This window comes from Tachysurus fulvidraco, chromosome 5, assembly GCF_022655615.1.
Source record: "Tachysurus fulvidraco isolate hzauxx_2018 chromosome 5, HZAU_PFXX_2.0, whole genome shotgun sequence".
Classification (NCBI taxonomy): domain Eukaryota; kingdom Metazoa; phylum Chordata; class Actinopteri; order Siluriformes; family Bagridae; genus Tachysurus; species Tachysurus fulvidraco.
The window spans coordinates 20,540,661-20,555,070 of NC_062522.1; the positions used below are offsets into that span (position 1 = coordinate 20,540,661).

Sequence of the window (14,410 nt, forward strand, 5' to 3'; positions counted from 1 at the left end):
ACCATTACCATTTATGTCACATTCCACAATGGCTAATATCTCATTTGAAAGTAGACACTCTGGGCTTTAAGATTTGAAGTTTTTCCTTAAGTATCTCTGTTTTTACCTAGCATAAGGGGGGCAAAATTTTTATGTTCAGAGACACAGGAAGTGCCTGTTGGTAGGCATAAAAAATTTTAAGAGGGAAAACAACTGAAATCCAAATGTGTCTCAACTAGTTTTATATTAGACTTGTGGTACTTGTTTATACTGATTACAAATATCCCATTAGGCGATTTCCATGTACTACTGTATGGTCTGAAACCTGAAACATTGCTCAGCATGCTTTAAAATTTGAAATTGTCTGTTAGAGACAACTTAGATAAAAAAGTCTGTATTAATTGTTTTAGCTTGTACACAAACAGTAATGTATAAACCCACAGGCAAGAGTGTGGTTATATTTAATATCAGAGCGACTGAGTTTCTTAACAGGTTATCTCATACAGGTTATAAATAAGAGCACGACTGGGAGTGCAGTATTGCTTTTATACAATAGTTCTATAAACAATAAATTAATATAGAATGTGTGACATATTGGGCACAGTATGGACAATTGTTCTGCTCATTTTTGCACCGCTAGCAGAAATAGATTTCAAAGAAGCTTCATTGTCAGGTATTGTCAGGTGAGGAAAGGCTGAAAGGATGCAGTTGCAGATAAAGCAGTTTTGTAAAGTTCAGGCAGACAGATCCAAAAGGCATGAGGCAAAAATGAAGGTCAGGGACTTGCACAGGTCAGACATTCAGCAAACAACAGTACAAGAGAGCAGAAAACAGTGCAAAAAACAGAAAATGAGGAACACAGAAAGGGTCACAGCGAGTAATTAAACACAGTAACAAGGCTTGGGGTCACATGGTGATAAACGACACAACAGAGTGACTGAGAGCCTGTGTGTGTGTGTGTGTGTGTGTGTGTGTGTGTGTGTGTGTGTGTGTGTGTGTGTGTGTGTGTGTGTGTGTGTTTGATGACTGTTCAGGGTTGGGATGTGTATGTGTGTCATGGGAAATAGAGTCCGGTGCAGCAATGTTTGTAGGCCATAGTGTATTCTGGGATTTGGAGATTTTATTTGGGTGACATAACTCACATTAGTTTTATTTCCATTAAAAGTATTTCTTTTTAACAAGTATTTCATCCCCTTTTTCTTTTCGTCTTTAACTGCAGAACTTTTTTTTAAGCTAAAAGGTTTGGAGTTAATAATTGGTTTAAACTAAGAAGTGGAATTTTAAATGGCAAACACACAAGAAAAGACATACATGACGTGAAATGTCCTCCCAGTTTGGTTATAGCAAATCTAAATGCTTTTGGAACAACACCTGACTAATCAATTTAGTTTAGTAGTAGTTAGTTTAATAGTTTTATAAGCTATAAGTAAAGTACTCTGAGTTTGGGGTTTACTGAGGCACAGAACAAAGAATTCATTCAAACATACAGTACCATCAACAAAGCAGGATTTATACAAACACAACTTAGCACTAATGAGGCAGGGATTTAAACAAAAACACATCAGTGTCTGATTATGTGTGTGTTTGTCTTGTCGTAACAGTTGGCAATTTCCTCATTATTTATTAACTGTTTGTTGGCAGGTACATCAGTAATGAAAGTGATGGCGTCAGACGCAGATGACCCGACCTACGGCAGCAGTGCCAGGATAGTATACAGTGTTTTGGACGGAGAAAAGTTCTTCACTGTTGATAGACAGACGGGTAAGCCACAGACATCCAGTGCATTTTAGATCTTTCTTCTCTTCATGCAGCCTTTTTTTTTAATTTAAGTTTTTACTCCTCATTTTATAATGAACAGCATTAAGAATTAAATGCAGGACATATTCAAAAAGGCTACATTTTCACTGAGGAGTTTCTTTGAAAGACTTGTCTAAGAATATAACTGCTAAGCCTACAGACTCTCACAGAGAGCATATGATAACCAGAAATGAACCCATTTTCATTAAATCTACATTTTGTTAGTCAGGCAATACTCCCATTACTGGTTTTTCACTTTCTTACTGCTTATTTGAAATGTTTATTAATAAACATCCAGATCCAGTTTTCCAGATGTAACTGTCTTTAACTGTCTTTATCTGTCATGTGGAGGATATATGATAACCAGAATAAAGACCACTACGATTAAGTCGGTCAGATTTGCTTAGTGGTAGTTTTTAGGTTGAAGGTCAAGTTTATCATGAGCCATTGGGAATTCTGGGACAAAAATCCTTTGCAGGGGTCATCAGTTTCCCGACATTCATCCAATATCAGCTTCTATATTATCATTAAATAAAAATAAAAAAAATAATAACTAATAAAACTGCAGTCTCGGCTAAGTATTTTTGACAGACGGCGAGAAATGATTATGATACGTCGGCTAGTTAGTATATAAATGTACAGATATATCACCTTCTATTGCTTCCAGACTCATTTAAAAACATAAACAAATTCATAATATGCTAATAGGATAAAATAAGACATTTTAAGACAGTTTATGATAAGTCCCATCTGCCAATATTTTTTGATTGATTTTTCCATGCTGTAACTCAGACTCATCCCAAACAAACTCTCACTTTTTCTTCAGTGTCATCTCTTCCACTAGTATAAGCATATTTTCAGTCTTTTTTTCAGGAAAGTCCTTTCAGGAATATCCCTATACTTGTAATACATTCTCTTTCACAAGCTTAGGGTCTTAATTTGGCCTAACTGAGAATCCTAGTCATGTCGCTGACATCATGGACGCAAACCTGATTACATTATTATGCACACATTATTTACACATGCTGAGTCAAACCAAGGAAGCCACAATGTGATGTATGATGAAATCTAAAGTCAATATATTGCAATAAATATAACAGCTATACAGACTCCATTCCTTGAGAAGCTATCGACAGATCAGCAATGGCTCCTAATGACAAGGAACTCAGAGTTTGAGTTCATTCCTTGCCCTTTTCAGAGGTTATAATTTATGAGCCCTCAGAGAGATACCATCCACTGTGTTGAGGCATGCCACAGTCGCTGCCACATACACCATTAGATTAAATGTGAACAAGCTGCTGTGTAGCAGTGCCTGAGGAATGGTTAGTATTCTACCTTGGCTTCTACCTAAGGGCATACGAGGACCTTAGGTGGCACCTTAAGGATTTGACTTGTCATGACATTGTCCTCACATACTAGCATGGGACAGTGTCTCAGAGTCAGTAAAAAGAATTTTAGGGCCCGGTGGAGTGCTCCCTACTTTCCCCGGTTGTTCTGTGATCTTATCTTACACCAGCCAGGATATATCCATGGTAACTCCAGTTCTTGCATCTTCAGCAAAGTTAGAATCTGTGCCTTTCTCTGAGATGAAGGCATGGTTGTGGTTTATATGATGTAGCCAAGGCATATAACCCATTTCTGAAATTCTCTAAGCTTCAGAAAGCCCAAGGGAACTACTGCTGCAGCTGTTGTCAACAATCCTAGCACAATTAGCAGAAGCCAGTAATGAACATAGCAGCCTAGCTATATCTGTTTGGTAAGAACGATAATCGCTACATAGTGGCTGATAATATAGGCATCATGGTCAATAAATATAATTTTAGGTCTATATAACATGTGGAGTATTTCAATATTAGGAAGGCTGAGCTGAGTAAGGAGGGTCCAAATATGGCAGAATCCTTTTGCCTGTGACAGAACATCCTACACGAGTCTCTATCTAGGCACCCAGATACATCAAGAGAAGCCAAAGGATTAATCCTTGAAACCATCTGTGTTCAGAGTGATGAGAACATGGACATAGGCATCACTGAGATCCACCACTGAGATCCACCAATGTCCAGTAATTACATGTCATGATGTACATTTGACACCTTGACCTTCCATGACCTGTTGAGCCCTCTCAAATCTAGGATCAGAAAGACAACTTCCTTCTTCTGAACAGTCTTCAGAAGTACAGTTCTGTTCAGTTGAACCCTTTATAATGAACTCTGGTGTGTTCCTTTTTCATCATGCCCTCCGTAAAAAGGACTACTTGGGTCACAGTGGCAATCTTGTTGTGAGTCCTGAGATTGTTTGGTCTGCCACTGTCTCTTTATGGTGGTTAATACCAAGGCAGTGAACACATAGCTAGTACCTTTCTTTAGGTACCAGGGTGTTCACACACTACAAGAGAAGGTCCTGCAGCTTATTTCACAGATAACTCAGAACAGTGTGTGTTACAGTAGAGGAACATCGACTCAAATACAATAGCAGTAAGTAGTCGATGGTCCACTTTTCAGATGGATGGTGATGTTGAAAACTGAGTATAAAAACACAGAGGATGGAACTGACTTGTGAAGTGAAATGAAGGAAAATCAATCTCAGGTGCAGTGATGTGTGTTATCAGATCCAGCAGTCTGAGCAGCAAACACTACATGTAAAAGAAATCCAGAAAAGGAATCCCACTTGACCGTGTTAGCAGCACTTAGTCACAGGCCCACCAGTTGGTAGATGTCAGAGTGAGTATAGAAAAAAATCTCAGAACTAACAAGAATGAAGGAAGACTCAACCTGAGGGGAAGTCCTGCCCTGAGGGGAGATAGAGAGAACTCCAGCACCAATGTGAGCATTGGTGACATATAGCTAAGCTAGCTGGCTAGAAAGTGCATATAGTATTATGAGGCTCTACCATGCTAGTTGTTAGCTACATCACATGAGAGGTGAATCCTTGGAGAACATGGTACCAAAGGAAAAATAAGCACAGCAGAATAATGAGGTGCCTGCTGTGTCACTGAGCGACACCACAGAGCAGTCATTTCTAACTCGTGAGCAGCACAGTAGGTCAATCTAACAGTGCCAATTGTAACAAAGGTAACCGTCTCGATAATAGAGTTTGTTAGCTTTCTCAAAAAGGGCTGTTAGGAACTAAGAAAAAATGTACGTACTCGCAACAACAGTAGATAAGATGCTGGGTTAACTTTGAGACAGGATACCTGTTGCTCCAACCGTAGTCACAAGCTGCTATGCAGATAGCTCCCTGTGGCCCGAAATGTGTACAAAGTAAGAAGAAGACAAATAAAGTTGTGTGACAGAAGCATTTCTTGACTTTTTTTGGAATGTCTTGAAATGTATTCAGGTCATTTTCATCCACCTGCTGGTTGAAGGAGGACAATAAACACATAATGTATTATATTCGGGTGAAATATGTGACAAATTGGAAACCGAGTGAAAGAATTTGTAACATTATATACACCACTGAAAGAGCTGTACAAATATCTTCAAATGCCATGTTTTTGTTTTTTTTTTTGCCCTCTTTAATATCACAGAGGAAGTGATTTCTGACTTCTCTTATGCTCTTGGTGCTTGAAGCTGTTGTCTCAGCCACTGCATGATGTACAGAGATATGCTGTTATATGCAAACATTTTCTTTATTCCTTTGGTACACCGCTCATACAGATGTCAGAAAGAGAGAATCAGAGACAGAGAGTAGGACTTTATAAAGCTCTCGCCAAAGCATAGAGGTGACTATGTAAAACACACATATTCAAGACTATTTCCAGTCCAGAAAGATGCTGGACTCTGGAAATAAATTATGTAAAGATCCTAAGGACACCACCCGAATGAAATACACACACATGCAAGAGATGATTGACATGTCATCACTTTTAGGTCTAGCAATACTTTCATCACTTGTGTATGATAGCAAAGGGCTGATAAGCATAAATAAGTTCTAAATAACCTCAAGGTTACCTGCTATGGATGTATGCCACAGTTGTTCAGATATTAGAAAAAATAACTAATATGTATTCCATTATTAATTCAAATGTCAGAAATGTATTCAGCAGTCCTGTTGCATGATTGGTAGAAACTAGAACAAATCTCTGATGGTTAGGTTAAAAAAAGAAGCTTCCCAAATGACAACAGTGAGAAGAAACCTTAATTTTCTCAGACCACAATTGAATATGATTTGAGGAGCTTGCTGTCCAAATCACTGGGACTGGCCTTCCAGTGGCTCAATCATACCTCAGTTTGTATTAGGGTCAGCGTCCCACTTATAGTAATTGCACCAAAAATTTTGGGGGCCTTATTATACATGATTATAAAGCAGTGATAAAATAATAGATAATCATCTCATTTTGTCTTACTAACCCGTTGCTTTCCTGGCCATTATCATTAGCCAAATCCAATAGCTTTCTTTTTCACTTCTCTTTGGAACTAATGGAATATAGACCTCATTTGCCTGACATCATATCACTTGTTTCTGAGTGAAATAAGCAGATTTAATACGCTGTTTGCACTGCATTAATGACCAGAGAAAAACAATTTGAATGATGATTAAAAACTAATTTGTGTCAAAGTTTTGCCAAAACACTTGTTTTGATTAAATTAAACATATTGCCTTTGGTGTATCCTGTCAAAACTGACCACTATGATTTTATTTTCGAAGAAATGACATAAAAAAACAAATACATATGACAATCATGAGTCATTCTGTTAGATTATAAAATATATTGAACTCATTTTAATATTTTATGTAACGTGTGTGTACACAATGCTGGCCTTCACATCCTTTAGAGGACAGAACTGGAGTGTCTGCTCTTTTCCTGGGGGTAGCTCATGCTGTCTTACAATATTAGGAGACTAGCCAAAGCTCTCAATAAGTCTTTCAGGAAGAGCGTTCTACTGAAGATCTTCCCCTGGTTCAAGGCTGGGTTGTTTTCTGTCCACACTACAAAGTTATTGTTGGCAGACACGTTTAAGATGTTATACATCTCCACAATGAGCAAGTGGATTCTTAAGGGTGTGAGGAAGAACACATTTCTGTTCTGTGACAAGAATGTCAAGAATGAAACTTTCACCTCAGGAGGGTTCATATAGTCATCTTCTAATTTTTGGCGATGAATTGATTTATGATTTGGATCGTATTCAGTATGGTGCTCTATTTCAGACACACCCTCTTTCACTTCTTTAGTGTCATCTAAGCCTTCTTCATCTTAATCTGAGTTCTGATCAAATATATGATGAAGAGTTATGGATAGTGAATCATCTGCTCAGTGTGTTGGTGCAGAAGGAAATGTGGGCAAGGGGCTACAATACTTTATGTGTGTGTGCGTGTGTGTGTGTGTGTGTGTGTGTGTGTGTGTGTGTGTGAGTGTGTGTGTGTGTGAGAGAGAGAGAGAGAGAGAGAGAGAGAGAGAGAGAGAGAGAGACGAAGAGTTCTGCATGATTTATTACAGTCTATAAACAAATAAATTTAACTAACCAACCAAGTGCAACTACTGTAGTTGTCATTAATTTTGTGTTCAGTTGCCTACTTGGTTGTCAGTCTTATAGCAATCACATTAAAGAAACCAAATTATTGATAAGAAACAACAACAACAACAACAACAACAACAACAACAATAATAATAATAATAATAATTTTAAATTTGATTTGAATGCATCTATTTGTGACCAGGGTCAACAGTTATATGCATTCATAGTGTTTATAGTAATATGTATATATATATATATATATATATATATTAGGTGCACTGATTGTCCCAATTCATTCTATTTTTCCATTAGTTTCTTAACGAATTCCACAAATAATGTTAAACCTTAATGTTAATCATTGGCAGTTTGTTTGTTTGTCTTTTTGAACATAAGATGGAAAGAATGTCAGAATGTTAATTCTGGCAGAAGAGTGATAAAATGTCCTCTACTCTCACTGCCATGTTTTATTTATTCCTAGATTATATATATACGAATTTCACAATATTTCACTTTGGGATGTGAAGCAGACTCTACTGCACTTGTTGTTGTTTTTTTTTTTGGCTCTGATAATCCTCCCCTTGATGCCAAAGATGACCATCACCATGTCTCCCACTAGCTAAAGTGACCTTTCCTCTTTCTCTTCACAGGAGTGATTCGGACGGCCGTGGCCGATCTCGATAGGGAGACTCAGGACCGTTATGAGCTAGTTGTCAAGGCAACAGACATGGCAGGCCAAATGGGTGGTCTCTCTGGTTCCACCACGGTGACCATAGTGATCACGGACGTTAATGACAACCCTCCACGTTTCCCTCAGAGTGAGTGCTTATTAAGTATGCCTTAAAACAGACATGTCATTATCAATGGCCTTTCCATGACTCTTTTTTTCCTCTGGTGCTGAACAAAAAGCTTCTAGTGGAATATGGAAACAGCTTTGTTCATGCATTTGTTCTGGTGTATGACCACAAGATATAAAATTCTGATACAAAAAAAAACTTAATTATTATGAAAGTTCCTAACTAGGAGTTTCTTCTTAAAACCTAGTCATAAAACTGATGAGAGTAATTTTAGTAAGCTATAAAAGCTTGAGTATTTTGAGTAACATTTTAGCATTCCCAAGGGAGGAGTCTCTCCCATCAAAAGTGATGATGTTGTGTTTCATGAAAGTGATTAGTCAATGATTTAGTATTGGGCTGTGTAGTAAACTCAGAGACAAAAATAAAAATCCAACACATTAAGTCTTAAGAAATAAAATTGAATTAAACATGCTTGTATTAATGACAAGAATATCATGCTACTACATGCAACATCACATTCTATTACCCCTACTTATGTCTTACTACTTCTATTAAACTTAGTTTCTTGAATTCTGTTTATTTAAGTGCACAATCTAAGAGGAGTGGCTTGGTTTTCTGACCAATGCAGATCTATACATCAGCCAATATAAAGAAATGTCACTGTCAATATTTAGTTAGGAAATATCTATAGCAGTGATTGAAATGTTATTCATTGAGAAAGAATTTACTGTTTGGCATAAAACAAATGTGTTTTCAGCAGCAGTTAGTTGTGTAAACATTGATCTTAGTTGGTCTCTATTATTATTAATTAATAGTTGTGGTAAGTGGCATTATAACTCCCTAATCATTACAGTCTATCCATTCAACAGTAAAATACAACATTTCAAAAACTCTTAGTCTTTAAATGCAGTATTTAAAATCTTAACAAGAAAATTAAATTAGGTTTGCTCTTGTTTTTGCAGTTTTAGGGCCTACTTTTAGGACTAAATGTTCCTCTGGGAATTAGGTCTAAATAAAAATAGACTTAAAATTAGATTAACATGAGAATTTTTAGGAGTTTTCTGTACATTAGAGAAGGTTTTAACTTGTTTCATAAATCACATTCATATTGCAAAATATGATTTATTTATCGCCATAATTAATTTGCCAGTAAAGGGATTAAAGAAATTATGCAATACTCTAAGCACCATAATTCTTTAAAACATTTATGTAACTGTTTGTTGACTTAAACCTCTAGTGTAAAAAAAAAAAAAAAAAAAAAAAAGGACAATTATGTCTGAGGCCCTCTGGAATAAAAACAGTACATTTTGTCATTGAGGTATACTCGGGGACAAGTACTGCATTGAAATCATTAACACAGAGCAGATCCATCAATAAACCACTAAGGAAATATATAATTAGCCATCAAAGAGATCACTCAGCATGCTGCCAAACCGCTGCAGCTGCCAAAAGACAGTGTCCCAGCACTGTATTATACAAGTTTCTTCTGCTCTTTTGGCTCAAGCTGCCCGATCTGCTTATTAAATTCAGTCAGATTTTATTGTTAATAAGATTATTTTTTTAAAGAAGACATCATAAACACAAACTTTATTTAAGTATATTGTCGTATTCTTGGTATACTTATATAATGTTTCTGGACCCAAACAAACAAATTTTACAGAATACCAGTATACGTGTATACATATGACCATATATTATTTATCAATAAAAGGTGATATTTTTTCTTAACATCACTGCAAAAACTGAAAACTAAGAAAGTAAAATAAAGCGCTTTTATTTATTTATTTATTTAATATAGAAACTATGTTTTGTTTTTTGTCAGGACAGTTAAAAAGTCTTATAAAATACACTTAACACTGGACTATAAATCGTATCATCGTTAATTACATTGTTGTTCTAATTCTAAGACTAATACTAACCCTAAATCTCAGGAAAGGTCAGAGATTTTTCAACTTCATGACATGTTTGTCTGTCAGAATTTAAAAATGAAAAATTGCTTGTCTGAACATAAACTCCTGGTCAAAAGGTAGTTTGATTCTGATTTACTAAATTTTGCCTTAAGGCAGCTGATTGAGAATAGAGTTTTGTATCAGGACTGATATCCTGAAGGTTTTTACTTGTTATGTGGGGCAGCAGTGAGTCATCAGATATAAAGCTCAAATAAAGTGGTCCTTAGTAAATTCTGAATAACGGTTATGATGGTTTCAATTAGGCTTTTTGTAGGTTAAAGATACAACTACATTTGTTGGATAATAATAACTATGTGACTGGGGAAAAAATCTGAAGAGCTTACTCAGTAGTTAAGTCTACAGTAATTATAAAGTTTCAGGGCCAGAATCCACAGACCCTGCTGCTTTTGCTGGCATTTTCCAGTGTTTCCAGCGGCATAGTGGTGGGGTTTATATTTAATGATTGAAAAATAAAAACAAATCTACTGTAGACTACAGCTACTTCAAATCTTTTTATTTTCTTTATCAGTAGATACAATACTGTAGCACCAATAGATTTTCTTAAGTGTTTCTATCTTTACCTGGCCTATTAGTGGCAATATATTCATAAATAACAAAAATAATGCTCAGTTTTTTTAAACAAAAATAAATGTTTATATATTTAATGTAAATTGTGATATATAAACCATTTCTGCTCTGTGTGATGCTTCGGGTGCTTGTCTAAAATATGACAAGACACTACTTTCTACCAATAAAATTCTGTGTAAGTTTATCCAAATAGAGGCAAAGACATTTCATGTTAAAATACAACAGCGTCCTGACTACTTTTTTTTTTTTTTATTAGACTTGTGGTGATAAAATTATTCATTTTTTCATACTTAAAAAAATCTAATAAGTTGATTTGTAAGAAGTGTTAAATCCGAATACAGATATGAATATTTCAAACACTTAATGCGATACAGTAGTTACATACCTCAGGGCCTCAGGGTTTTCTCTCTACCTTTATGTGATTAAGTTTACAGGTTTCTACACTATTTAATGCTGCTTGCTATGGACCAAGCAGCCTGATCCAATTAGACTGGCTGAATAAATGAATATCTGGACTTGTCAAATGCAAAGCTCTTTGGACAGAGATTGTTAGGTCTGTGTTTAATGGCATCACAAACACTCCTGTCTGTCTGCTCTACAAACTGACAGATGTTGGAATATGAGCTCGAAGAGGAGGGGATTTGGAAAGTCAGTGAGAAATCTCATTGCTTACATGCTTACATATCACTGTGGAACTGGAGGGCAAAGCTTTTAATATTAGTTAAAGCCATTGGAAAACTGGGGCATGTATGGCTCTGTGTGTGTGTGTGTGTGTGTGTGTGTGTGTGTGTGTGTGTGTGTGTGTGTGTGTGTGTGTGTGTGTGTGTGTGTGTGTATGTGTTTTGGGAGTGGTGGCTGTTAAAAGAAATTCAGACTCTAGTATATTAAAAACATTGAAGTTCGCATGGGTATTTTTTTTTCTACCCATTTATGGTATTTTCTTTGACTCCTATCTTTCCACTAGTCATTATTTCATTAGATTTAATACAATGAAGAGTGTGTGTGACTCAGGCTTCCAGTCTCCAGTGTTTCTTCTTCTTCCTTTCAATAGCCCCCTTGTTTCCTCTCCATTTTCCTTTTAACCACAGAGAAGCCCACATTTAGGCCATTCCTTCCTTGCGATCTAATTGAGAATGCTTCTTTTGCTCTGCAGAACGTCAAAGTAATATTGTACATTTTAATCTTAATAGAATAGACACTCACTTGCTTTATTATGAACACCTGTATACCTCCTTATTTATGCAATTTTGCAATCAGCCCATCTTGTGGCAACAGCATACGGCATAAAAGCATGCATTTCAAGAGCTTCAGTTAATGTTCATGAACATCAGACAAAAATCAGAATGGGGAAAAATATGATCTCTGTGACTTTGATCATGGCACGTATGTTAGTAGCAGCTGGCTCGGTTTGAGTATTTGAGAAACTGCTGATCTCCTGAGATTTTTACACACGACACTCTCTGGAGTTTATGACACAGAGAATAACATGAAAATAACAACTGAAACTTTTGCTTTGCACTGCTGCCACATGGTCAATTACAGTAGATTACTGCATGAAAGTGCAGGTGTAATGCTGTTAGTAATGAAGGACTGAATGAATGACAGTCAGTGTACATGATGCACTCTTACAGATTTGATGTTCTAACAGCCATACAGGTCTTTTTTATGGATCGTATTAGTGTTACTTATATGTAGCAATGTTTGTATTATTACTAAGAAAATTATTAAAGCATTAAAAAAAACAATGAATGATACATAATACAGTAGCTGTCTAATAGCAGCTTTCTTAACAGGACTTGAGGTGTATCACAAAGAGGGGATAGCTGAAGCACAGTTATAATTTTATTTTAAATTTTTGGTTATTGTTTATGCTACATGGGGATTCTTAAATAGCGTAGTTAAGTAAAACGGATGTCTTTTTCCACCCAGCCAGAAATGTTGTACTGAATACTAATACAACTGCTATTTTGTGCGATTCATAGCAGCAGCATGCAAGCTGTGACTTCTGTGTTGTGAAATATAATGTCCTCAAAGCATCACATTTAAAAATCGACCAGTGTTATTCCTAAAGCACAAAAGGTATTTTATTAAGACAGCACAAAATGGGCTCTCCTACCAATATAAGAATGTGCTATGCCTTGAAAAGACCCACACCTTACAAATTCTCCCAGCTTGGCAGGCCCCTCCATACCAATGGGCACTAGTGGCTCAGTGTTTAAGACTCTGGGCTACTGATCAAAAGTTCAGGGGTTCATGCCTTAGATCTTAGAAATGACACTATTGGACCATAGAACAAAATACCTAAACCATTTTGCATCAGGAGTGCTATTATGGCTGACCCTGGGCACTGACTCAAACTTCCTAACAAGATGAGATATGTGAAAGCTATTTCATTGTATTATATCTGATAATACAAGGCATCTTCATTCTTCACATGTATAATGTAGATGTGTATGCCTACTGGATTTATAGCTCTCTGTCTGTTTCTCTTTTTCTCCCTCTGCTTATTAGAGATGTGTCAGTTTTCAGTTCTAGAAGGCATGGCAGTGGGCACATCGGTGGGCAGGGTGATGGCCACGGACGCAGACATGGGCGAGAACACGGACATGAGCTACCTGATTAAAGACGAGGAAGGAGGAGAGCTCTTCAGAGTCTCCACTGATACAGACACACAAGAAGCCATCATTATTATCAAGAAGGTACACTCTGAGAAGCTACTCCAATATCCAATATAAATCTTTAGAGATGTGGGAAAAACCTACATGTGGTGAACTGACATTTTCTATTTTAGATTTAGGGTTCTGTATAAAATATAGGCCACAAAATTATCATCATTAGTACTTTGTTGCAAAGCTGTTGCTAGAAATTACAGCTTCTACACTAAGAATTAAATAGATGTTTGCAGTGTTGTGGTCATTTTTGGCCCATTCCTCTTGGCAAATTGTCTTCAAATCTCCAAGCTTATGAGGAATACTCACAGACAGAAAATCGCAAAATCTTCTATAAATATTCTGTGGAATTAAAGTCAGGACATTGACTATGCCATACAAGGCCTTCTTGAGTAAATTACACTGTATGTTTGAGAGTCTTTTTTTTTTTTTTGGCTGAAGAAATTAAACTCTCCTTTTTAATTTGTCTATGTACATCTCTTCATTCATGCTTCCTTTGATGATGTGTAATATGCCAGTACGCTTTACAGACAAGCAGCTCCATATCATATCATTGCTCTGATCCCCATACAGATAGTATGGAGTTCTTGGCATCAGTCTGTTAAGATATCTGGCATATCAATCCTTTAACCCATGTTAAAAACTGTTTTTCTGATTTTGCAGCCTATGCTAAGTATTTTTAGATTTGTTTCTGATCTTTAATGAAACCTTTGCCTTTAAGTACATCCAATCAATCAATTATGAAGAAGCAGCACAATGCATAAATTCATGTAAGTACAGGTCAAGAGCTTCACTTAATGTTCACATTGAACTTCAGAATAGGTTAAGAGTATGATCTCTGATCAAATAAACACTGTTATAAAAACCAACAAATTGAACCTTAAGGTAGATCAGCTACAACAGCAGAAGACCACAAATCTCACTCTGCCAAGAACAGGAATCAGACACATGGAAACTGGACAGGGGAGAAACTATCCATTTTTGGTGAGCCTGTGCCCATGATTCCTGTATTTGAAATCTGATTCTGGTCATCTTCTATTGTACCACAATTCACCAGAAGCTTAATCAATCTATTCAATTTATTCATTCATTCATTTATTCATTCACTCTCTACCGCTTATCCGAACTTCTTGGGTCACGGGGAGCCGGGGATCTCAGGCGTCATTGGGCATCAAGGCAGG

General features: G+C 36.5%; 1 protein-coding gene across 1 annotated transcript in view; it reads left to right on the plus strand.

The window, feature by feature from the left end:
- Positions 1-14,410, plus strand: part of LOC113643234 (cadherin-22) — a 197,087-nt gene that overhangs the window by 128,435 nt on the left and 54,242 nt on the right. The window contains exons 4-6 of the mRNA XM_027147379.2: positions 1,621-1,740; positions 7,877-8,044; positions 13,072-13,259. Of these exons, the coding sequence (XP_027003180.1) occupies positions 1,621-1,740; positions 7,877-8,044; positions 13,072-13,259 (476 nt within the window). The remainder of the gene's footprint in view (positions 1-1,620; positions 1,741-7,876; positions 8,045-13,071; positions 13,260-14,410) is intronic.